Genomic DNA, 27,637 nt, shown 5'->3' with positions numbered 1-27,637 from the left:
ACAAGCATAAGATAAATAAATAATTACCCCGAACTACTACTACTCAGGATCTTTTTAAGGTTAAGGATTGAAAACAAGAACAACAAACCAACTTTATTACAAACCATTCTAAACAAACTGTCACAAGAACTCTCTTTATTACAAAATATTATTATATTCAAATTTTAAACTAAACATCTTTTATTCAAATTACAACTATCACTTATCCTGTTACACCTGCTCTGACAACTCAAAGCTCTCTTCTGAGATAGTGACAAGCACTCTTGGAATTAGAGGGTCCCGCAGCTTGACCCCTTCTTGACTATTCGGGTTCTGATGGGTTTCATTCTCAACCTTAACTGAAAAATAAGGCGAACAACAATAAAAGGGGGTGAGCCAAAATTGTTCAACAAGCCTGCAACAATATATATATATAGTGTAAAGAAAGAAGGATAAATGAACCGGTAATCTGCTGGTTTGAACAACCATCTGTTTCTGTAAAGAATAATAAATTCCATTGCTGGCGAGTGCCAAATGAACCAGACTGGAAACAAGAACCAACATATGCACTATAACCTGTTGTTCAGTTAGGATACAGTGTAGATCTATACCCAACTGCATAGATTGAACCAACATGTGGGGTACCCAGGCAACTATGTCCTAATAATCAAGGGTCCGGTTAATACCCGACCCGTATCGTAACTATCCAGTCCATAGTTTAGCATCCGGAACAATCGGTATGCTTTCGATGTATCCCAACATCAGGATATATCAGAGTATATGTAATAAGGGTAAAAGTATTGGATTATGAATAAATGATTCAATGAATTAGGAGAAATCAAGAATCGAAATAAAATAGAAACAAGGATCAATAATTGTGTATCAGTATATGTGAACAAGAATTATCAAGGTGTAATTGTTGTGGAAAGTTGGATGTAATTCACTATTCTGAACTTAAAATAGGGGAAAAACTTGCCTGGTGCGCACTTCACCTCGTATGATTCACCACATTCTATCTCCTGCTTGATTCGCCTTATTAGTACTGAATCTATCAAGGAAATATATTCGTTTAGATGACTTACTTCATACGCAATCTCAGGTTGATACCACGTAGCCCTAATAATTTACCCATACGGTTCTATCCGACTCGCATATAATTATATAACACATAAGGTTCACATAATCACGTAAAACACATAGCACATAAGGCACATAATTAATTTTAGACTTATAATTATTTTTAGAATCGATATTAGACTTAAATTCACATTAACAAACGCTATCTGGCTCGATTCCTAATTTTTCAGGATTTATTAGACTCGATTATATCACCAATAGGGTCTATAAATAATTATTTATCATAAGCCGACTTGCTTTCGAAAGAAATTATGATTTATAATTATTTTTAATGGAATCAGGTCATTTTTCTGAGTCTAGGGGTCTTCGTTTCACTCAAATCGGATTAACGGTTTAATTATTACGCAATAAACAAGATTTAATTAATTATAAATCAATTATAAACAATTAATTATAATTAACTAAACCTTAATTATATTTTTAAATAATTAATTAAGAATTATTACATTTTAAAATAATTATTCCCTAATTTTTAGAATTAATTACAAATTATTTGATTAAATCAATTACTTATAATTAATTATCCGATACCAATAATTATTACAACTCTGATCGCATAAATAAACGAATCGACGTTCGAAAACCAATTCCCAAATTATCGAAACACAACTCGAATAATTACGGGTTACTCGCATTAATTGATTAATTATCGAATCACTAATTGAATTATTCGATCTTATTATTTAATCTTACTTATTAATTAATTACTTAATTATTAAATAATAAATAATTAGATAAATAATTAAATAAATAATTATAATTTGAATTTCTAAATTAATAAAATAGTTTAGAATTTATTTATAAAATTTTCAAATTTTTAAATCTAGTTTTTATTAGATTTTTAGAATTTACAAAACTATTTTTTTGATTTATAAAATAAAAGTAAATAATTAAAAATCAGAAACAGTTTTTAGAAATCAGTTTAGGGACACTCAAGATCAAAACCGGGTTAAAATTGGAATCAAACGGGTCAGGTCCGGGTTGGCAAGAACAACCCGCCGGTGTTCTTCACAACCCAGAACCCGGCGAGGTTCCAGCCACCAGATTCCGACCAAACAATGATGAAACCATGAAATTAGTCGAGAGCTTTCATTCCCCATGCTTCCAGGAACTCAGTCGTCGTACTCTCTGCAACCACCGTCACCTGGGTCGTGTTCCCCGGCTAGAACCGCCACGAACGCCGGCAAACTCCAATCGTAACTCCGACGAGCCTTTTACAGACGATCCAGGAACCGTTTGGATCGATTCCAGTACCGATTTCATTCAGAATTTCATTAGGAACTCAATAACACCAACCTCTAATTCTGAAAACCCCTCTAATGATTTCTCCGATCAAACCAAGCAAAAACTCCGGCCAAAATCCAAACTCACTATTTCATACATGAAAAATCTCTTCTATATATAATAGCCCAACAAGGGTATAATTTCATGAGATTAAAAAATCTCATAGACTAAATTACCCAAATTTTTAATATTTATATAAAAAATGAGGTTCGTGGAAATCGAACTCAGGTTATTTCATTCAACTATACAACATCTTACCACAACACCATATTCTCACATGTGTTTTTTATCATACACATAATATGTAAGTGTGTTAAATTAATATTTTATTAAACTTTAAAGATACTTACTTGAATTACGCAAAAAAAGATAGTTAGTTGAATATTTGTACAGTTAATTTTAAAGAATTGAATTCTAGATATAAAATTAGGCATAGCACATAAATGGATTATTATTTTATTTATTAATCATTTTTTAGTTTGAAAATATATCTCATATATTTTTAACATATTTTTTATTATAAAAAGTAATTAAAATATACATATATAATTTTTTTTTAAAATATTAAAAATAGAATTGCTTATATATAAATAATTTATATTTGGTATTACATATTTAGATAAGCTCGAATTATAATGAGTCAATGCATTTTAGAACTTGGTCCATTGTTCAAAAAATACTCGAAATTTGACTACATGACCCGGCCGAAAAACATCCTCACATTCTACGTTTAGTAAATTTAAATTACAAACTTGGCGCTTACCAATAATGTGAAATTTTTTAATATCTTGTGTTAATATAAATTAATGTGTTTGAGGTCTTTATAGGATCAAGTCAATTGATTATTTATATTAAAATTACTAACTTCACTGGTAACGTAATATTATTTTTGGGATTTGTCCCGATTTTAAGAATATTTGAAATTTGAAATGAGATCTTACGAGATTTGTTAAAATTACAATGATATACTAAATCGATTTATTTTTCATTTTTCACTTTAAAAAACTAGCTTTTAAAAATGAATTCTTTTAGATCAACAACATTCATTGATCAAGATAATATTGTACAAATATTTTAAATTATTTTAATATTTTGAATTATTCAAATAAAAATTATATCTATACTATATTGTAGCATTTGATTCAATGCATTTTATATTATTTAAGGAAAAAAACATATATTGTTCAATAATTTGAAGGAATTAACCAGTTCAACTGATATTTATAAAACTTTATCGAACTGAAATTTTTTAATTTTAGGAGAATAGTATAAAATGTTATCAAATTATTATATGAAGAAACATTAGAGTCATAATGAAAGAAGCTTAAAACCGGTTTAAATAACGATATAATTACAATTTTTCTTTCGAATTCTTGAAAAAAAATCATGTATATCAATAATAAGTCTTAAAAATATATAATTCATTTTTATGTTACAACCATGATTGATACCCGGTTGCGTAAAAAATAGATATGGATTGTTTGTCAGTGATAATGTGAATATCATATATAAATAATAGCAATTTATTTATTACATAATTTGAATTTTTGAATAATTATAAATGCATGTTAGTTAAGTAATCAATTATCTCACTAGATGTTAACAATGAATATACATGTACATAAATAAGATATTTAGCATATAAATAATTGAAACCATCATAATTTACTAAGAGATATAACATACAATAATTTACATGCTAACACACACATACATATAACTTAATCTTACTTTCTTAACAGTAGTGTAAATAAAAAACTAACATTTTCCCATACATACATGATACATACATACGTTAAATTTCAAAAACTAATATTTTTCATTAAAATCAACTTAAATATTAACAATAATGTAAATTTTATATTATTGTATATTATGATTGCAAGGCATTCTGACTTCAATTATGCATTTTTTATCTTTTTAAATTGAGTATGTCAATTGTAAGTTAGTAGTGAACTCAGTAATGATATAGAATAGTACATATAGTTTATTTAAATAAAATTCAAGATTTTGGTCAACTCTGTATTCAACATGTATGTTAATTTTTAACTTTTTATTTGTAAACATACTAACGACATTCTACAGATTAAGTTTAATCGTTTCGTTTTAAACGTACACTTACTACCCTGTTTATATTCATTCATTAAATATAAAATAATGGGTAAGAAAAATATAATATAATAATAGTTGATGGGATATTCACTCCTAAAAGTGAGGAAACATTCGAAACTTTTAATGTTATAGAGGGGGACATGAAGCTTGTTGGAGAGAAATTTTATCTCCATTTCTTCAAAATTTGACTCAAGAGCCTATATAAGGATATTGTTGGAATTGCTCTAAAAACATTATAATTGTATGGTGTATAAAAAAACTCTAGAAAATGACCCGTGCCTCGCACGGGTTATTATGCTAGTTACAAATTATAGCTTAAACTAAAGCTTATGACTTCTATAATTGATCCCATATCATCAAAATAACCTCAGATTCTTATAAATCCAAAAACGATTAAAGCAAAATTTACATAAACCCTAAAGTATGAACTACTAATTCAAGCTATCATTTGATGAAATAAATAATGCAAATCAATCACAAACAAGCATATAAAGCTAATCCAAGCATCAAATTCAATCCATAACCCCACAATCAAAAACCCCCAATTTCAGTTCATGAACCCTAAAATATGAATTGAAAATCTAAGCAACAACACATGAAATTGATTACATGAATAGATAGAGGAGATCAAGAGGATCGGTTTGGTTACTCACATGAAAGATTTGAGCAACAGAATCACTATGAAATCTGCAGATTAATTCTCAGCTTGTTCTTCACCAACAAACTCAATTTCTTGATTTTTTCTGATTTTTAGTAATTAATTAACTAATAATTAACAATAATGCAGCTATTTATATTTACCAAAATAATACCCCTAAATAAAATTAAGGGTCCAATTACACATCTAATAAAATTATTTGGCCCCAATTTTTATAATTTTTGGGTATTAATTATGAATTTTTAAAAATCCAATAAATACAAAATATATGCCAAAAATTCCCAAAAACTATGAATAATACAAAAATGAAAAGAAAAATGATGTTTGATAATTTCATGATCATATAAAAATAAAAATGTGATTTTTGTGGGGTTTTTGACACCCGAAGGGGCCCGGAAAAGTCGTTTTTCGCGAAAAAGGTAAATTTGTAAAACGTCTAGATGTTCAGAATATCGATGTGGTATAGGTCATACTTGGAAAAATAGGACTAATGATATTGTTTGAAATATGGGCTTTTAAAACACTGTTTTAGATGTACGGATTTTAATATAAAACATATAACTTATAATAAAACACTTGATTAATACTCGAAACACATTCCGATCAAAACAGACAACACGTAGCACATAGCAATTAGGGTTTTATGACTCAACACACTTAATCACATAATAATACACATTAATTATCTTTATTAGGATATAATACAAGCGTAATTTCTCGGTCGTTATAAGTTCCATCACATATGATTTGAATTGTATCCCAAATATCTTTAGTAGTTTTGCAGTTGATGACATTGTCAAACATATCTCCATCAAGACCATTGAACAGAATGTTAATAACCTTCGTATCTTTGTGTACTTGCTCGATGTCTTCATCTGTCCATTCTGATTGTGGCTTTGGGACACTTTGCTCATTGCATACAACACCTTCAGTATCTGTAGCAGCTCTTTGAGGAACATGAGGGCCTTTCTCAATGCAATCAATATATCTTTCATCTTGAGAGAAGATGCAGGTGTATTTTCACCTTCCAATGGTGATAGTTGTCTTTATCCAAGAACAGGATTTTCACTCCAACATCCTTCTTGCTCATGTTGTTAGTTGCTCTTTCGTCCAATTAATTTCGATTTGAGAAGAGTGAGAGTGCGGAGGCTTTGCCCAATTCTTAGTGTCTAAGTCCAACCCTAAAGTTTGTATGGTGTTTGGTGTGTGCGTAACTTCATTATATATTTTTAATTTTGATAGTCTAATTCTTTTGTCTGACCAATATGTTAAAGCGTTTGATATCTAGACTATTGTTATTTTTGCAATGTGAAGGATATATTTTTCAAATTAAAAATTGTATATTATAAAAAATTTAAATGATATTTATAAATAAATAAATATATAATATTTATTTATTTATTTCTTGTACCCCGTGACGTGTTGTGTACCAGAGAGGTAAACACAAAACCAACACAAAATCTATGTCGTGTACTTTCGTGTTCGTGTACTCAAATTCAATACCAAACATGAAATTTTCAAGCAATTTTTGTGTCGTGTGCAAAATTGTCAGCTATAGATCTACATAATCTCCTCATTTAGTATCCTCCTATAAAATTAGTATATATTCAGCACTATAAAAATTCAATATTGGATAACATAACGGATGCACAAAAATGGTACCCGTATACAGATGCAAATTTATACATTTAGAAGGAGGCAAGAGTAACTAAACATATAGCACAATGTGATTGTGTTGATACCGGAGTATGACATTATACACGAGTTGCATACATAACACATCAAAAATATTATTTGAAATGGCCTTTAATAATTCCTAACCAAAATAGAACAATCACGGTTAGAATTTTTTAATTTCTTCAGACGTTTAAATTTCTATGTGTGTAATTTTAATTTAATTTTGTATGTGCTAAACCTTGAAATATTAGGAAATCAAATAAAATAGAAATGCATAACCCGAGATTTAAAAAAAAGGGAAGGAAAGTGAAAATCTCTACTTTACTTTTGATTAGAAAAATAACTGGGTGGAATATTAGTTAGGTGCCTATGGAAATATATCAATTTTGAAAACTATTCGACAAAATAATTATAGTACTATTAGCCATGCCCCCACCACTGGGCAAAGTCTCTTTCTCTTTCATTCTTAATGGTTGAAAACCTCTTATTTAACTAAAGCAACCACAATTATTCAAACAAATGACAGATGATATACATGAAACAGCCGTGTGGATCCCTGAATATTGTTGCAGACCTCTTTGTACACAATATTTTTTTATAAAAATATGGTCTTTTGCCTCTTTTTAGCATTTACTACGAGTAAGCATCTAAGCCTTCCCGATCAGTGACTCTTGACAGTGCTACATATAATTATCCATGTGTAAACACGTGGTTAGGCAGATATAAATGAATCTATATTGTCACCCCAGCTACGGTATCATTAATAATGTTTTTTTGAAATGCAGGGAGTTGGGAAAATGGGCTCCTCTCGATGAATTTTCCTTTATCCGCACCTACAACAACCATCTACTTAAATTTGGGTGGACATTTTTACATAGCTTAAAACTTGTAGGCAAGGTTAATCATTACAAAATATCATTTTTCAATTGTTGACAAAAGAAGTAAATTGTGATCATGTATTTTTGAAGTATTTAACCAGGCTTAGATAACGAATTCTAACCTACGGAATACTTAATTGTCTTGTGCATTTATTCATATATAGTCACAAAGAAGTTCATTTGGAGCACGATTTTAATAATATGATAAAAACACAATGAGCAACAGAATGTAAATAGATCAACAAGAAAGAGAATCGTAAACTCTAACTTGTAGGCGGACAGGCTAAAATAGCATAACACCGATAATACTATAATTGGAATAGTCACAATTATAATGCAATAACTGGAATAGTTACAATCATAGCTTGTAAATCAATATAACATCCCAATTAGTTCTGGCATGTTAAGGGCATCTATTTAGTTATCTTTAAATTTAAGTAAAGAAAGATGATTTATCATGCAAGAATAAACAAGCAGTTTGAACTGTGACAACAATCTGTATGCCACACACAAGAATGAAATAATAGTTTAGGTGTGCCCTGCAATGACTTCATGGAACCAGAAACAAACACCGATTCTAGGGAAAAATGGGTCACCTTCGATCTTTCAAGTCAGGTCCCCAACAGTTGATTGTAATTTTGACATAGGCTTGAACTGACACATAAAAAATCAGATTCAGGGGAAAAAAGTTTGCCTTGATTCCTAATCTCTTCTTAAATGTAGCATAAATGTCATATATTACTAACCAAACAATTATACCTTTTTAGAACTAACATAAAGGGCGCTATAATTCAGTTTTTACTTTGGATCCAATGGTGACATGAAAAGATACATACTAAATCACAATAATTGTGTCTAGTACAACTGGATAGTTTCGCAGACAAAAAATCAAAATAAATGCCTACCAAACATCATACAAAATAAACACACAGTTCTCCAAATGTGAATTGAAACTGAGCAAAACGAACATGATTGTTGGAAAGTTTCCCCCTTTACTTGTAGTCTTGTTTTTGTAGTGCATGACTGCAAATACATTAATAAGTAATTAGATTCACCATTGATATTGAATTTTGAAGGTGTAAACGCTAAAACTGATTGAGCGTGAGAGATGGAAAGTCTAAGGATTGAAACCGATTGGATTTGAAAGTCAGGAATTTTGGAAATTGATCAATTTGAGGAAGACTCTATCAGAGAAATTGATTTGAAGGGTTTTGAGCACTACCACTTCACCCTTTTGAGTTATTACTTTATATACATTTATAAATTTTTTGAAGTTTTTTAACTTGAACATAAAGTTTAGAAAAATATAAGATAATTGTAACTTTTATTAATAAAATTAATTTGTTTTTGACTTGGAGAGAAAGTTTAAAAACATATTATAATAGACTTTTTACTTTCCCCCTATATTAATAAATCTTCAAAAGTTTTGTTTGACTTGAAAAGATAGGTTCGAAGAATATAAAATAATTGTAGTATTCATTAATTTTTAAATTCAAAAAATTGAGAAAATTTGAAAAATAAAAACGAGTCGATATAAGAGTCCCCAACTAAACGCCTCATTTGTCACATTCATGTAAATATATTAACTCGATTGAGTAATAACAATAAAACAATAATCTAATGTTGCGATGTCAAACATTACAAAGATATTGTATTTTTATTCTTTATAGAAAGTAATTTTTCTTCGTGGTTCCCAACGTATTATTTTAAAAATGTTTAACCGTGGAAGAAATATACACTAATACTAAACTATAATAGTCGAAATACGATATAATTTAGGCGGTTATCATCTTATTTTGATTATATTAAACAGTGTCATATACATACCAAACTGCTAAATTATTAAACTATCAGACAAAATCTCATTATCCTTATAAACTACGACCAGAACGTATCCTACTAAATTACAAACACAACTCCTTACTAGATATATTTTATTATAGATTCATAATTATTATATATTTATTTAATAAATATATTAAAGATAAAATTAATATATGATTAATAAATAAAATTTTAAAAATATTTAAATAATATTAAGTGGAACCCGTGCATCGCACATGGTTTAAACTAGTTATGTCTTAATATCGGAGAAATATAACCCAATGTCACATTTTGAAGAGGTTGTTTAAATTATTGTTTCTATGAGATTATTTCAAATATTTTTTTTTGATTTAATTTTTTGGGATTTTTTCATAAATACCCAAGTTGCAGAAAATATTTGCAAAAATATGGATCAACCTCATATGTAACCATTGCAATCTCATATGCAACCCGCGTCCGTATTTATGCATTTTTTTTTGCTAAAAGTGGTATTTTTGGTAAATTTCCTAATTTTTTCTCATACAATTATACGAGCATCTTCTAATAGTTACCGAATATTATATACCTCACAAAAATCAAAAAATATTTTTAAAAACATGAATAAGAAGATAATAATAATTAATTTATTTCAAAAAAGAGAATAATTATCAAAATCACTAATAAAATTTAAACTAGTTTATAACTATACACGGTCGTTTTTATCATTATATATTATAAATTATAATTTTAATAATATGTTATTTATAAGATTCGATCTTATATCACTTGAATAATAATATTTAATATTATATCAAAATTATACTACCTCAATGTTTACACTTTTACCAAGTTATTTTACTTTTTTATTTAAAAAAATGAGTAAAAATAAGTTAAAAGTACAAGAATTGAGGTGGTATATTCGATTTAGAAAACAATGATACGAAGCAAAATCGAAAATCAAGCAGCCCAATCTACACCATTAAAATTATAAAAACGATGACGAGATTTTGAGGATTGACTTGCCCCCACTCCAAACTCTCTCTTTATCACAAAACTCTTAACACTCTCTCTCTCTCTCTCTCTCTCTCTCCCCGATCTGCCTAATCATGTCTCCGGTAAATCTCTCTCTCTCTCTCTCTCTCTCTCTCTCTCTCTCTCCCTCCCTCTCTCTCTCTCTCTCTCCCCTCCTCTCCTCTTCTCTCTCTCTCTCCCCCTCCCTCTCCCCCCCTCTCTCTCTCTCGATCAATCATAATTTCAGTTTTACATATAAGCATATACACATATAATTTGTTTTGATCTGTGGACAGTGTTTTGTAATGATTAATTATGAAATTAGATGTTTTTTCTCTATTATAATTACTGAATTTCAATTATATTGTAATTTGTGTGTTGTTTTTTTAGGTCGTTGATAAAGATGCATCCTCAACTAAAGGTACCATTCTTACTCTCTCTTTTACCTTTTTTTGATTTAATTAACATGTAATTAAGCTATTCATGTTTATATCGATAACATCAGTAGGTTTTTTCGGTTAAAGTAAACACGTAAATCGGTTGATTTTTGGGGAATAGTAAATAAGGCAGTAATTATTTTCACTCGATAGTGCCTTTTTAGATTTGTACAGTGTAGATTATGATTTCATCATGTAATTTTTAGTTCTTATGCGATGACTATTATATCAATCGATACTTGAGTAGTTTTTTCGGTATATGTGTGGAACATAACCATATCTAATCGAGAATGCCTATCGAGTCTATTGCATAGTTTAGATTATAATTTTATCGTGTAGTGTTTAATTTTTATGTGATCATAAGTATATTGATCGATGCTTGAGTGATTTCCCGGTACAAATAATAAAATGTAACCATATCCGCTCGGAAATGCCTTTTGAGTATTAATAGCGTAGTTTTCTTATCCTGTAATGTGTAATTTTTTGTGATCATAAGTATGTCGATCGATGCTTGAGTAGATTTTTAGTTATAAGTAAATAGAATGTAATCATGTCAACTCAACAATGCCCTTTTAATCTTTGTGTAGACTATAGTGTAGATTATTATTTTTATTTTGTAGGCTTTAAATTCTTATGTGATAAGTATATCGTCTTGGTTTAAATTATTCTGTACTATTAATTTGCTTGTAAAGATCTGACCTTTATTTTATGCTCATTAGAAGAAAAGACCAGCTCAACCGTCAAGACCTCTGAATCGAGCTCTGCAGAGAATCAATCTGCGCAAAGTACAGCTTCACCTGCTCCAGGAGCTGGGATTCCTGGAAATCCATTTGACTTTTCAAATATGGCCAACTTACTCAATGTACTAATCAATGCTATTTTATTTATACCTTTAATTTTGATTAAGTTTCCTTTTATGATAGTCGGTCATGTAGTTGTTCAAATGCGTTCAAATGCAAGCTCACGAGGCAAATAATGCAGAAAAGATGTCATTTAATGTATTATATTCTTGAATTGTGAAAAAAAACTAAAAGCTTGGCTGTTATAGATATGTAAGACCATCCGGATACTTTATGAGACTTTAAAGGATAATATTCTGATTTTTCCAATACATGATGTATATTTACTGTACTGTTTTATCTTCTGTGCTAAGGTTCATACAATGTGATGTTTTAGGATCCAAGTGTCAGGGAATTAGCAGAACAAATAGCCAGTGATCCTTCATTTACCCAGATGGCCGCACAACTTGAACAGACATTAAAGGGTCCTGGAGTCAGCGATGCAAATGCAATCCCACAGTTTGATGCCCAGCAGTACTATTCTAGTATGCAAGAAGTTATGAAAAACCCTCAATTTGTGTCAATGGCTGAACGACTTGGTAGTGCTTTGATGGAGGTATATTTAGCTCCAATGTTGTGTTAGAGCTTATAAGAAATGTCAAATAACTGGAGCCGCAAGTTATATTATTTTTTACTAAATTTTTGTATATACCAGGATCCATCTATGTCACAAATGCTTGAGAGCCTAGCTAATCCAGCACAAAAAGACCAGCTTGAAGAACGAATTGCTCGTGTCAAAGAAGATCCTTCATTGAAACCTATTTTAGATGAAATAGAAAAGGGAGGTCCAGCTGTAATGATGAGGTAATTAAAGTTTTCTCTTTTCTTAACTATCATCCAGTATATATACTTAATCGATAATTTATTATGCTTTCCCCATATCAATGGTGCCAAAGTTGAGATATAGAAATTTGTTCCATGTGTTTATCTATGAGGAAATACCATATTTATTGCAAGACTGCACAAGAACGTATGGATATATGTGAAATTTGTAGATATATATATATATATATAGGGGAATGATCAAATACAAACTAAAATTAAAATAGAAATTAGGAACTAATCTAAGCCATTAGATCAACCTAATCTAGTGGTCCCCCCTTAACTCACCCCACCCAACTACTCTGCACCCTCCCACACCCAATTTCAGCTTTTCTCCTCCATTTTTAATTTGATTTTTTCCGTCAAACCGTAAGTTTTTTTTAAAATCCGATTTCACTGTATTTTTCTACATCTCACAACGATCGATTTGCATAACATATGTTTTATATTTCGAAGTAATTTAAAAAAAAAATTATTTGGTTTCTAGTTTCTATTCTAAATTGGTTTCCATTGGAGTAGCCCCCTATATATATAATGAGGAAATGGTGTTTAGTGCATGAACGCTTGACAACATTAGTCGATTTTCATGTATATGTGTTTTTTGTTTTGAGGTATTAGATTTGTCAAATGTACAAGGCTTTTGATAGTACCCTCATGGATGACCTTTAAATGTTGCCAGATTGTATTAGTTATGTATGTACTCCTTGTCCCATTTAAACTTTTATCGAATAAAATTTCACGTTTTGTTCGATCACTTAAATGCACTTATAACTATTTAAAATATGTATATTTCATATAAATTAAGAAATTTAACACTTAAAATTACCATATAAACTGAATGTGGACAACAATTTGGGGCCAACAAATTAGGAAGTGTGGCAATTAAAAATTTGATGACTTGTTTTACTAGGTAATAGTGACGTGTATTTGACGATAGTACAGAGTAGCTTGATGTTATTGCCGTACAATGTGATGTACATTTATAGTTATACTATTGATGTAGGACAATAAGTAAAAGTAAAGAAACTGTGCAATCGTGGGTGATTGAACTACTAAATAATCACTTCACCAAGAGTTTTCCATGTGCACAAGGTAAAAATAGTTGGGAAAAATTGAACGTATAATAATTAAACATTAAAACATGATCATCCAAGTATAAATAAAGTATAGACGAAGCCCCGCAATAGTCTGAATGAAATAAATAAGTAATCCGACCATTATTAACACTTAATCTAATAATAAAATAAGCTTCTCCTTGTAGCATATTTTTTTATTTCTCTCTTAATTTTTTCTTGTTGTGTTTTCAGGTACTGGAATGACCCGGCCGTTCTTAAGAAATTGGGTGAAGCTATGGGTGTTGCTGTTCCAGCAGATGCTGCTACTTCTGCTGAAGTTTCTGGATTAGATGAGTCGGATGAAGTAGGAAATGAGGATGAATCTATTGTTCACAACACTGCTAGTGTTGGTGATGTGGAGGTAATAAAGTTCTGGATTCTCTTTTTGTAGATATTTTCTGGAGCATTACATGGCTTTATAGATTGAATACGCACTTAATATTGGACTTAACATGTTAGTTGCAGAAATTGGATGAAGTTCAAAAACTATTCATGCTATATATTTTGCGACCATAAGAAGTGGATGCATAAAAAATTATGTCAATAAACAGTCCTTGCTACTTAAAAATATTCGCGACTTTCTGAAGCTTTTTAGAGTTTTCGTTTCCTATATATGAAGAATTTGATAAGTTGTTTTTTATTTAAAACGAACAAAGTTATCTTAATAGAAGAAGGAAACCTTCTTTCTGAACTCATTAAAGATGAGATCCTTGTTAAAAAAATTGGACGATTAGAAAAACTCACTCAAGAAAGTCATGAGATTCTGAATTGTATTGAAAAAGGAACTTGGCAAGTCTTTGTATTTGAAGGAATTGTTTTCTCTTGGTAGTCATTTTTTTTGGTTTAAGATATGTAAAGATCCTTACATTTAAATTTTAAACTTATTAAGGATGAGGATTCTGATCCTTGTATAAATTATTGAATGATCAGCATAAAAGTTGTGCACCAACAACTTTTTCATCATATTTATCCTGGCTCAGTTTGCAACCAAATTTCACCACGAAATATTTTATCTTGACCAGTCCTTTGTTTTAATAATTAAACCAGACCAAGACTAGGTCACTAAAAGCTTTTAGGTTTTTAGCCTTTAGGTCTTGTCTTCTGTCAATTTTTGGTTTCAGTTTCTTGTTTTTTTTAATTTTAAAAATGTTGTGAATTTATTTGGGAAATTGGATTGTAATTTTTAAACTAGTTATGAGTAATGTAGTATGTTTTAGGGGTGTGTGTATGTGTGTGTGTGAGAGAGAGAGAGAGAGAGAGAGAGAGAGAGAGAGAGAGACTAGTACTCTGTGGTAAATGTGGTTGGCATTTTGGAATTTTATTTTGTATTAGGATGGTAAATGTGGTTGGCATTTGGGTTGAAGTTTCACAGAAAAATTATTCTTACATTTAAATTTTAAACTTATTAAGGATGAGGATTCTGATCCTTGTTTAAATTATTGAATGGTCAGCATAGAAGTTGTGCACCAACAACTTTTTCATCATATTTATCCCGGCTCAGTTTGCAACCAAATTTCACCACGAAATATTTTTTCTTGACCAGTCCTTTGTTTTAATAATTAAACCATACCAACACCAGGTCACCAAAAGCTTTTAGGTTTAGCCTTTAGGTCTTGTCTTCTGTCAATTTTTGGTGTAATATTAAACAATGGCCCTAAAATACCATATAATACTTGCTGAGCTTATCTTATTATCCATACACGTTAATTGACATTTACATACTCCATTCATATCAGGGTTTGAAGAAGGCACTAGCTTCTGGTGGTGATAAGGATGAAGAAGACTCGGAAGGAAGGACAGCTTTACATTTCGCATGTGGATATGGCGAGGTATGATAGGCAGTACTTAAATAAAGGATTAATGCTGGATTTTATGTTTTTTCTTCGTAAGGATTTTCTTAGAAATTGATATTATCTTTAACAACTTACTTGAGCTTCCAAGTAGCTCCAGGCACACTACTTTTCTTCTCTCCTTCCCTCTCTAGCTTACTCTGCCAATTTTACTCCTTTTATCCTGCAGTCTGATGCTATGAAGCTTTTTATGCATTTAGTAACTTGATTTTCAAACCCTGTGGATTGCTTAGCCCATGTTTAGCTTATCTTGTCTGTTCTACTTTTTAATTTCACTTACAAAATGCTAAATATTTCGTTCATTATTAAAATAAACATCCGATCTGTCGGAAAATATACTTGCCTGAGGTTTGGATGTTATATAGTTTTGTTTCTTGTTTTAAAGGCTGCTTTGGTCCTCTGTTTGACTGTTTGCAGAATTGTAGTCTTAGCTAATTTTTGTTTGCAAAAGAACTAATAGAACCTTATTGGCTTGATCATTACTTTTAATTGCTCTTGCCTCTTGGGGAGTACCCTGTGTTGTTTTACAGTTTTTAGAGTTACTGTTCGGTTTTTGTGGATAAGTAGTCAAGGAATCATTTGTGCTTCATTTAACATTTGTTGAAAAGCTTTAGAATGACCATCCTTGGGAACAGCTTTTAGCTGTTAAATTATATCTTGACAATTTAGGAAAGTGAAATCAGTAATAATTCTTCTAATAAACACAAACCTATATAATTACTCAATTACAAAACCATAACTAACAGATCAAGGCCAGAGCTCAAGTGCATATAGTGCATACATGAGTTTATGATCGATATAAATTGAGATGAGGTGAAGCGAGATTTAGCATGGAGATTGGAGATTCACAAATTTAATTGCTCTTGCCTCTTGGGGAGTACCCTGTGTTGTTTTACAGTTTTTAGAGTTACTGTTCGGTTTTGTGGATAAGTAGTCAAGGAATCATTTGTGCTTCATTTATCATTTGTTGAAAAGCTTTAGAATGACCATCCTTGGGAACAGCTTTTAGCTGTTAAATTATATCTTGACAATTTAGGAAAGTGAAATCAGTAATAATTCTAATAAACAAAAACCTATATAATTACTCAATTACAAAACCATAACTAACAGATCAAGGCCAGAGCTCAAGTGCATATAGTGCATACATGAGTTTATGATCAATATAAATTGAGATAAGGTGAAGTGAGATTTAGCATAGAGATTGGAGATTCACAAATTTAGATAGTTTCTATCTCTCTATTAGATTTTGACCCATACTTTCTTACATGCATATCTAACAATTAAATATTTGAGATGTTTATTGAAAGTTCTAACATTGCTTATATTATTACAAACTTTGCTGCACGAGAGTGATAAACTATAAAATGTTACCCTTATAGTTTGAGTTATCTAAAAGCATACACCATTTGCTCAGACAGCTATCCAATTGCATCTCCTCTTGGCTTAATAGTTACAGAAGACCATGCTTTAGTAAGTACCTGGAGCCGCAACCTTGGCCAAGGTAGGGGAAGAATGTTGTTTATTAAAAAAGTACCACTTGAACATAATTGAAATAGTCTTATCCCGTCCAGCATTTAGTCATTGGTTAAAGTGATTTTTCTCGTTTGGAAAATTGTAATTTTCTACTTGATCAGAGTAATCATAAATAATTTGTCTTTGAGAAGACATGGGAGAGCCGACCAGATAGAAACCAGGATTCATTTGGCTTGTACCATATTTGTATATGTATGTTAGCAAATGATCCTTTTGGTTGTTAACTATTCCTAAAGAACATCACTGCGTTAATTTTGTTTCCTATCACGACATGGTGCTACATAGTCCATGTTACTGAGCGTGTTTCCTCTGTTTATCTTACACCTTTTCTTGTAAATCATTTAGCATTTAACATATTCTGTCTAGATTAATTTTGGTGCTAAGCCTTGCTATATTTCAGGTAAAATGTGCTCAGGTCCTTCTGGATGCTGGAGCAAAGGTGGATGCGCTTGATAAGAACAAGAACACTGCTCTTCATTATGCAGCTGGTTACGGCAAGAAGGAATGTGTTTCACTTCTGCTGGACAATGGAGCTGCTGTGTAAGCTTATTATCCAGTCAACACGTTGTCATGTTTTTTATATATTTATCTGAATAAATTTACATATATTCCTTTCAGTACTCTCCAAAATATGGACGGTAAATCCCCGATTGATGTGGCCAAATTGAACAACCAGCAAGAAGTGGTGAAGCTACTGGAGAAGGATTCGTTTCTATAATTCATAAAACATTACAAGAATCACTCGGTCTTCTGCCATGTTATTTCCGAACTTTGTTTAAAGTTTTAAAAAGAGCCGAGAATGTTAGATTTGGCTATTCTTTTGGGTATGAAATGATTTTCTATGGCTTGTTTATTGTGAAATATTTTATAGTTGGTGACAACTATGGTCCTGTCCAATGTCCAGGGGATTGGATTTCATGAAAAATTATTTCTGTTTATAATTCTAGTAGTTTTAATGCACACATGACCTTGAATACTTATGGGCTAGAGAAAAAGCCTTTTATGATTTTTTTTGGATTTTTTTTTATGTTTCTTAATTTACATTCTCCGTCTCAAGGATTGTTTACGTTACTTTTCTGCACGCTTTTCAATGCTCGTTTAAAGTATACTTCCATAATATATTTTTTTTTAAAAGAATTCTGAAAAAAAGTTTCATGCTTAAATTTTTATTCAAAAAAATAAAATTAAAAAAAATATTATGAAATTATATTTTATTGAAGTCTCGAAATACGTGCAAACAGTGTATGTAAACAATTCAGCAGGACGGAGAGAGTAACAATTTAGTAGTCGTAGTATTCGGAGGGGACGCCGTGTATCTTCTCCCTTTTATTTTTTGATTGCTCAATTCATGAGTCAAACTCTCAATTTTTTTAGAGAAGTCAAGACCTCGCAGATTATATATATTGGGAATATCATTAATGTCAGGCAGGCAAAATGACGATAAATGCATGAAACAACCTTCTATCAGACTCCGACGAAAGATTGGAAACTGCACTCATCATTAACACATTATTACAAAAATGACGAGGAACTGCCCTCATCAATCTTACAACTCATCACGTACTTCGAGGTTTTGTCTCGTCTTCTTTCATTGGGACCCACATGTCCTTCCCACAGTCTCATTTGAGATTTATAATACAGTTAAACCTCTTTAAAGTAATACCCTTGGGACCGGGAAAAAATATTACTTTACCGAATTTATTACTTTATCGATATAATAATATTTTATTACTTTATCGATAAAGTAATATTTTATTACTTTACCGAATTTTTATGTTTACGTGGTACAGTATAATATATAATGTACATATAAAAACTAGAATTAATCACATGCAATGTATTTGATCTAAAATTACTTTTATTATGATTACTTATATCCAAAAAGTTAATATCTTGAATGCTATTAGTTTTGCTAACATGGCTTGGAATATTGATGTGAAAACAACCACAATTGCAAATTGTTTTCGGCATTGCAAGATTCGTTCAGAAGAAAATGATGAACAAGAACTTGGAGAAATAAATGAAGGTGTCGAAGGATTAAATGAAGTTATCTCTAATTTACGATATAGGAATGTGATGGATGTCGAGCATCTCTTAAACTATCCAAACGAGAATGATGCGGTTATGGAATCACCTACGGATGAAGAAATCATTGAGTCGGTAATGAGCACTGATGAAGGGACTGATCCTGAACCCGACGATAGCAATGTCATCCCAAGCGTGTCATCAAAGGAAGCATTTCAAGCACTCACCACTTTGAACAATTACTTGTTACAACACGAGCAAAACATACCAGGAGTTATTTTTGCTTTACATAAAGTCAAGGACGAGATTAATTTTGGCTTTGGTGGAAAGAAGAAACAAGCTACAATAGATTCATATTTTAATAAGAATTAAATTTTGTAATCATATACATTATACAGTATATATATATATATATATATATAATTATGGAATTATTACTTTACATATTACTTGGGCCCTTAATAACTTTCGAATTTTTTATTATCTTATGCTTTTAGCGAGAATATTACTTTACAACATTGGCCCAAGTTGGGACCGATGAAAATTATTACTTAAGCGAGGTTATTACTTTATCGGATATTACTTAATCGAGGTTTAACTGTAAACTGACACAACAGCGCAAGTTAGCTTAACCAGCTTCATACTTGCCTTTCTTTTCCCCTCTGTTCATCGTTTATTATGTACTGCTTTACAGTTTTTTCACACGCATTTTAAGGTAATTATAAAATATTTTTCTATAGTTTATTTCTAATATTTTTTTTATTAAAATTTGAACATCATACTTTTATTTAGAAGAAAAAAAAATTTAATTTTTTTTAAGAAAACTACATTTAATAAGATAATTAGAGTGCGTGTCGAGCCCCCGTCCCCCAATGTAAAGAATTAAGGGGGACGGAGGGAGTAATTTTTTTTTCCTATTACGTGCTCGTGGATATATAATAAATGCTAAAACTATAATTTTAAGTTAATTTAATTGATAGATTAGGATTGAATGCATGAGGATAAACTACTATTACAAAAAAAATAATTAAGATGTACCAAAATTATAAATTTTCGTATTTATCACGAGAAGTTTCGATATAAAAAATATACACGGTCGACATAGTTTTTGCCCATAGCTCCTCTATGTCCCGTCATAAATGTTAGATTTTATAAATAATTATGTTTTCTTCCTTTTATTTATTTGCTAGTGAACAAATTTTTATCTATTTAGTAAAAAAATATACAAATTTAAAATTTACATACTATTAACTTTTACATTGAATAGTTAAATTACAATAACTAAAAAATATTGTTAAAATTTCTATAGCAACAGTTTTTGAATTTATGCAGAATTTGACAATTCAAAATTTTTGTGAAAGCAATAATATTTCTCAAATTTTAAATCCGATTTTGTGAAAATAATTCAGAAAAGCAGTACAAATTATAACATTTTTATGGGTCGTGGTATTATAATTGATTTTACCTGAAAAATGATTTAGATTGTATAAATTATAAAGTCTCGAAATCGTTCCCGAAAGTGTTTTTAAATGTCAAGTTGTAATTATACTATTGGTTGTTTACTCATTAATAAAATGAATCTCCCGTATATTAAAATTAGTCTCACTAATAAAATAAAGGCATATGTCATTTAAAGATATTTTTGGAATAATTATCGGGGGCTGTAGCATGAGCAGCGATAGGTATCCAAAATTCGTTAAAAGAAATTTTGGCGAATGATGTGACATGACATTCTCTGTATATTTTAATTTATGTACACATATTTATACACATAAGTTATATTTTATTATTAGAAAATTACGATTATACTCCATCTGTCTCAATTTATCTGTTGTGTTTGACTTTTTGTGGTTAAATTGACTCAACTTTGACCGTAAATTAAATATCAATCTTTCATTATTTTGAAAAACCGAAGAATATGTATTAAAGTAGATTACGTGTACTTTCTAATGATATAATTTTTATAATTTTTTTCGAGTATATACTATATGAAATTTTCGGTCAAAATTTGGTCAATTTGACCACAAAAAGTCAAACATGACAGATAAATTGGGACGGAGAGAATACATGAGTATTTGTGAACGATTTCGGTAACCAATTCGGGTTTCCACCTAGGGGTGATCACGGTTCGGATTAAACTGCATAATCCGCATAAACTGAACCGATATTTAATCGATCCAAACCGAAACCGAAATGTGGTTTGCGGTTACGGTTCAACTACTTTAAAAATCCGCGGGTAATGGGTTGGTTTTGGTTTGAGCTTAACCCAACTCTCTTCCGATCCGAACCGCATCAATATATATACACACACAGAGTTTTACATTTATGATTATATAACGAAAAACAATTATATCCTATAATCAATAACTAAATTTGTGTTAAATCTCATCAAATAATCACAAAATTATCGTACTTTTTAATAAATTGTCTGTTACTTTCCTATAAAAATAATGTTGAATACTTTTTTATTTCTTTTACATTGAACATTTATTATTGCAATTAGTTGATCAACATGTTATTATACATTAATAATTTGCAAGTAATACGAGTGATATATTTATATGAAAGAATATATATATTATTAATTATGTAAATTAGAAGAAAAGTTTAAATAAAAGAAATGTTGCTTAGCAAAAATAAAGAAAGAATAAATGTTACTTTATTTCTCGAGTTTACTAATAAAAAATGTAATAAATTACCAAAATCCGCTAAACCGAACCGAATAAAACCGAACCGAGTGGTTTGGTTTTATTAGGTTACAAGTTTCGGGTTGGTTTGAATTTTTTCAAAACCGCAATTACGTGGTTTGGTTCCCGTTTAACATAAAAACCGAACCAAACCTGGACCGGGATCACCCCCAGTTCCACCTACCATTGCTATTTAGATTGTGCCAATATTTTACATCCGTTTAAAGGGGGTTATCAAGGATCCACTGAATCCGCCGAGTACAAAAAACAGATATTGACCCCTTGAACTAAAACGGAATTTCTTCTTCGACTGCCCTAACACAGTCCCTACATTATTGTAACCTTTTTGGATTTCTTCTTCTTATTGTATCTGATAATCCCAAATCGCCCCAGGGCCCTTTTACTTGCCGAGCCCGGACTCAGACTCCTTTTGGACGGAAGTGGCGGCGGCGTGTGGTGTAGCTGTAGGGTGGGAACCTACAAAACAAAACCGGAGGGGAGTGGCGTCCCCGCGGCACCTCCGGCATGAGAATGAGAAAGGGTTTTAAAGGGAAGAGGGGCAAAACGGGAATTATGCGAGTATATTTATGGTGTGTACGTGTGTGTATGTAAGTATAGGTGAGTGAGAGAGTATGTGAGATTGTAACCTGTAACCTTCCTTCTGTTTTACCTTTTATAGGCCTCCTACTAGGGTTTAGGGGTTTGTACCTTTTAATCTGGACCGTAGGTTTGCCTTTTGGACTGTAGGGCATCTGGACGTCTGGGATACGTCAGAGTACTACCAGATCCGGACCGTAGGAACGTTCTGGATCCCGGGTACCTGGACGGTGGTGATGTTGCCACGTGTCCTGGGCTCTTCCAGGTTAAAGTTGAGTACTTCCCGGGCTCTTGCTATTGGGCCCTGATTGGGCCTTTTAATCTGGACCGTAGGTTTGCCTTTTGGACTGTAGGGCATCTGGACGCCTGGGATGCGTCAGAGTACTACCAGATCCCGACCGTAGGAACGTTCTGGATCCCGGGTGCCTGGACGGTGGTGATGTTGCCACGTGTCCTGGGCTCTTCCAGGTTAAAGCTGAGTACTTCCTGGGCTCTTGCTATTGGGCCATGGGCCCCTATTATCGGGCCTGTATTATTATAGGCTATCATTTGCCCCCCACTCCCTTATGCGGGTTCACCCGGACGGGGGAGTATAGTAGTTATTGTTGTCGTTTGATTTTAGCTCAAGGTGGGATTCCTTGAAGTACTTAGAAAAATTTTGGGGTTTTTTTTAATTTGTGGCCCCCTAACCCCGGGGTCAAATGGGGATGAGACTCCGGGGTTGACTTGGTTAGTCCTTTAATTTTGATTCCAGGTGGGATTCCTTGGAATACTTAGAAAAATTTTGGGGGTTTTTTTGATTTGTTGCCCCTAACCCCGGGGTCAAATGGGAATAAGACTCCGGGGTTGACTTGTGTAATCCTTTGATTTTGATTTTGAATTTTGGTGACGGTTTGGTGGATAAGTACACTCCTGACATTTGATTTGACCGGACTCTGAAAAGCTGATGCTGGAAATCCGGGGTGTCAGACGACAGTTAGGATTCCAGCTGGGGTCAAAGATACATACGTTTATGCATATCTTTTGAGTGTGATATTCTTTAACTTCCCCCCTTTTTCCTCCTAAAAAGACGCGCCCACATAATGATTACGTGACAGGTCGTGTAATAACTGCTATGCGGTTATTTTTTGGGACCAATCGCGGGCTGCCACGTGGGTGTGGTTAATTTTCCTTCAAAAAACCTTTCACCTGACTTTCTTTTCTTTATAAATACCGCATTCTCCCCCTCTTTTTTCTTTTACGCAGAAACTTCCACAGAGAGATAGAGAGAGAGAGACCTAAGAAATCTTGCAGGGATTTTTTGAAGCTGCATTTCTTTCTCCTGCTACTTTGTAAGTATCTCGCTCTTTTGCTTTCTTGTTCCATTTCTTTTTCTTTCGTTCTCGCAATGCATGCAGCCATTTTGTGCGAGTTTTGATTCGCCCCTTCATATTCCTTGTTCGATTTTCACCACTGTGTTGTTGCTTTGACCTTAAATCCGTGTAGTTGTGTAGATTTTGTATGGCTTCTTCAATGGTTTTGTGTTTGATTTGTGTAAATATCGTGAATTTTGGTAGTTTTGTATGCGAATAAGTGGGTTTTTAGTAGTGTAAAAAGTTGAAGGGCCCAGGGGTGTGTTCTTGATATGTGTTTTTGTTTGTATGTATATGTATATGTTGTAGATCTTGTTTCTGGGCTAAGATACATACACAGATTTGTTTCTAAACTCTTCTGTTTTTTGTTTTGTTTTTGTTGTTGTTAGGTTCGGGTTTGGCATTGATTCCGGGGTGCGTTTATATAGATACACATAGTTTATGCCAGGTACCCATTTTAAACGTACTGCTACCCTTAGGAGTCGGTCTCCCGAGCGGCCTAGAGGTTTAGGCGAACTAAACGCATTCTACCCTTCATCTTCTTCTTCCAGTAGTAGCTCCGTAGAGATGCCTCCCCGGGTTGACCAACCCCAACAAGTTTTGGCCCAGACATTAGTCTTAGGTCCCGGGGGTACCCTTTCTAATCCGGATGGGTCTTGGGAAGATGTGGACGAATACTTTGTCCAGTGCCGAGTGAATCCTAAGCCCGGAATGGGTTGGGAGGTAGGGAGCCTTACGATGAAGACGATATGAATAGGAAGTTTTTTACCGCCCCGGGGACCAGGTATGAGTGTGGGGCGGTTCATAAAGAGGTTCAGGAGAAATATACGGACGCCGAGGTAGATGGCGCCCTTAGACTCGCCTTTAACCTTGATGATACCTTCCAATGGAGATGGCCCGAGGAGCATGAGAGGGTGTATCACAGGCCGGATGGGGGTTGGGTTGGGATTCCCTTGGAGCACCTCCGGGGCATGCGCCTCAGATTACATCAATTCACCAAATCTCTTTGCCGGGACGTGTATGGGATTCCTTTCACCCAACTGGCCCCGAATTCAGTAAAATGGATAAGTTGGTTTCTAGCTTGCTGTTATGCCAAAAATTACCTCCCCACCTTCAAACTTTTCCATCACTATTTTCAAAATTAAGAGATCCACCGCTCGACCGATTTATGAGTTCATGTTTAGGATCGAGGACTGTGGGTATCCTTCCGATAAGATGGTTCTCCCGGTCAGCATGTTGACGTCGCTTAAGGGATGGCACCGGGAGTTCATTTTTGTCCGGGGTGGGGATCTGGAGTTCATGCCACTCCATAAACTTGAAATTAAAACAGATAGGTTTCCGGTCCAGCGGCTCGGGCAAGTAGCTCTCGCGATGGTTTATGCCTTTTGTGGGGCACTTGGGATGCAATGGACCCGGGACTATTTTACTAGCAATGAAAATATGCATGATGCCGGATGTAATTCTTTTGCCTTAGTGTTATTTTGTTGCTTTAGCTTTTATTGATTGTTTGTATCCGGGACTGATATTTTGTTGTCTCCTCTTCAGGTATTCCGAAGTTAATTCCCTATCCCCCAAACATGTCTGCCCAACTTAAGGATCTCTCGGCCAAGCTGCGAAGGATTGGAGGGATGACGAGCTTAGATTCCGGAAAGAAGAAGGTTGGTGAGAGTGAGGATGCAGCCCGGAAGGCGGCGCCGTCTCGTCCTGGGAGGACAACGATCGTGATCAACGAGCCTCGGGTCGAGGATGTGCAGCAAGGGGATGCGACAAGGGTCCCAGCACCCCGGAAGAGGAAGAGTGCTCCCTCGGGTTCCGGGGAGAAAGGTGGGGATGTATCTGAGGGCCCTGTTTCGAAGAAGGCTGCTGTTGACCTGGCCCCGGATACCCCGGAAACTTTGAAGGCCTTGCTTGCTAGCTTCACCCCGAAGACTCGCCGGAGAGAGCTGTTTGAGAACTATGCTAGCACGGCGGAGAGGAAGAAATACAGAAAGGAGCCTCTCGACGACTTTCTGGTCGGGCTTCAGGAGGATATTACTGTTGTAAGCTTTTTTTCTTATACCGTTTTGAAATTCGATTCCGTACTTGCCTCGTTCTTATTTTCTTGTATTCGTATCATCTGATCGCGATTTATAATGTTTTCAGGCTAACTCCCGGGTTGCTGGACTGGTTTGCATAACCCGGAGCCTACAGGCGAAGGCTGATGCTGCCTGAGATCTATAAGACTGAATCCGAGAGGCTTTCCCTGGGAGATACAGGAGTCGAAGGAGGCAAGTGCGAAGGAAGGCTGCTGCTCATAAGAAACTTCTTGACGAGATCCGGGAGAGGCAGGACCGGGCTGAGGCTTCCGTCCGGGAGATGAGGGTGGAGAACAAAAAGCTGAAGGATGATCTTGCCGCCCGACCCACCCCCGAAGAGGTTCTGGCTGGGTTCCGGGGTACTCCCGCGTACTTCGAAGAGCTGAATGACAAAGCACTGGAGAAGATCCAGATCTACTGGAATGTCGCTTCCAAGTATCTCGTTGAAGAGCCTCAGGGTACAATCGATGTCTTCCTGGAGAAGTACATTGAGGAGGAGACGCAGCTAGAGCAGGAGAAAGAAGTCATCCAGGCAAGGGAGTCTGGTGCTGGAACCTCTAGCAATGTTCCTCCTTTTCCCGGATCGCCACTTGCTGAGCAGCCTCCCGTACCAGAAGGTGGCCCGGAGCAGCCTCCTTCTCCTCCCGCCGAGCCTGCAGCAGAAGCTTAAAGACTTTGCCATTTCTTGGCATGTAAATTTCGTTTCTTTATTTTTAGTACTGTCTGAACTCAGCCTGTTGGCTAATTTATCTGTAATTTAAATGACTTGGATTTGCCCCCCGGGGTGTGTTTCCCCGGGGTTATTTAATATGATTGTGCTTTTCTTTCCTTTGCTAGTGACTTGTATATGTGAATTTCTAACTTAGGAAATTAGGACATTTTCTAAGTACAACACATGGGTTGTGTCTTTGCAGACCCCTGGTCGGGGTAAATTATAAGTACTCATGGGTTGAGTTTTTAGAGAACCCCGGGTAGGGGTAAACTTCCAATTGATAGAAAATTTTAAAGTACACATGGGCTGTGTTTTTGAAGACCCCGGGGTGGGGTAAAAATATTTAACTCGTGCAAACTTCATAAGTACTCATGGGTTGAGTTTTTATAGGACCCTGGGTGGGGGTAAACTTCCATTTGGTAGGAAATTTCACAGTACACATGGGCTGTGTTTTTGTAGACCCCGGGGCGGGGTAAAAATATTTAAATTGTAGAAACTTTATAAGTACTCCTGGGTTGGGTTTTTATAGGACCCCGGGCAGGGGTAAATTTTCATTTGATAAAAATTTACAAAGTACACATGGGCTGTGTTTTTAAATCTGATGGTAGATAAATAAACAACATAATGAAATTGACTCAAATTATGGGACGCTTAAAATAGAGTTTTTTATTCATATCGAAAGCAAAAATTACATTCTGGGATGAATGGGAATAATGTTTACATCAAAATATCATAGTATAAATGTAGAGGTGTTCCCAGAATGTGCACCTTTCTCTTATTGGTAGAATTTCCTTAGCCGGGTTCCGTGCCAGGTGTTGGGGACCTCGGTCCCGCTGAGGTAGTTCAGCTTGTAAGTTCCCGGACTGGAGCACTTCCTTGACTATGTAGGGGCCTTCCCCGTTCGGCTGCAGTTTCCCTTGGTTAGTTGGGTCCGAGGCTTTGGTGTCCCGAAGCACTAGATCTCCCACCACATATTCTCTTATCTTGGCCTTCTTCGCAAAGTGAAGCTTTGTTTTTTCCTTGTAGCTTTCCATTTTTTCTACATCCCGATCTA

At 33.6% G+C, this 27,637-nt stretch overlaps 2 protein-coding genes across 3 annotated transcripts; both read left to right on the top strand.

Moving 5' to 3' along the window:
• Positions 1–10,516: 10,516 nt before the first annotated feature.
• Positions 10,517–18,143, top strand: LOC141668437 (ankyrin repeat domain-containing protein 2B-like). Of its 2 annotated transcripts, none has more exons than XM_074475328.1 (9): positions 10,517–10,643; positions 10,930–10,960; positions 11,696–11,838; positions 12,153–12,371; positions 12,471–12,619; positions 13,945–14,113; positions 15,489–15,581; positions 17,536–17,675; positions 17,754–18,143. In XM_074475328.1, exons 1-9 carry the CDS (start codon positions 10,635–10,637, stop codon positions 17,851–17,853), a joined length of 1,053 nt encoding a protein of 350 aa, XP_074331429.1. In that variant the 5' UTR covers positions 10,517–10,634; the 3' UTR covers positions 17,854–18,143. The 2 variants fall into 2 exon arrangements, with proteins under 2 accessions (XP_074331429.1, XP_074331430.1); XM_074475329.1 differs by having other exon boundaries at positions 10,535–10,643; positions 11,699–11,838.
• A 909-nt stretch (positions 18,144–19,052) lies between these two features.
• Positions 19,053–19,532, top strand: LOC141666284 (uncharacterized). The gene has a single exon (XM_074472274.1). The coding sequence runs from the start codon at positions 19,053–19,055 to the stop codon at positions 19,530–19,532; it is 480 nt and encodes a 159-aa protein (XP_074328375.1).
• Positions 19,533–27,637: the final 8,105 nt, after the last annotated feature.

The sequence above is a fragment of the Apium graveolens genome, chromosome 6 (genome assembly GCF_009905375.1).
Source record: "Apium graveolens cultivar Ventura chromosome 6, ASM990537v1, whole genome shotgun sequence".
NCBI classification, from domain to species: Eukaryota; Viridiplantae; Streptophyta; class Magnoliopsida; order Apiales; family Apiaceae; genus Apium; species Apium graveolens.
Note: the sequence above shows the minus strand (reverse complement) of the source record. Positions and strands in the feature narration are given on the sequence as shown.

Coding starts and splice junctions, on each gene's coding strand:
- LOC141668437 (XM_074475328.1), top strand. Junction 10,961..11,695: donor AGATGCATCCTCAACTAAAG/GTACCATTCTTA, acceptor TATGCTCATTAG/AAGAAAAGACCAGCTCAACC. Junction 12,620..13,944: donor GGTCCAGCTGTAATGATGAG/GTAATTAAAGTT, acceptor TTGTGTTTTCAG/GTACTGGAATGACCCGGCCG.
- LOC141666284 (XM_074472274.1), top strand. CDS start 19,053: ATGGCTTGGAATATTGATGTGAAAACAACCACAATTGCAAATTGTTTT.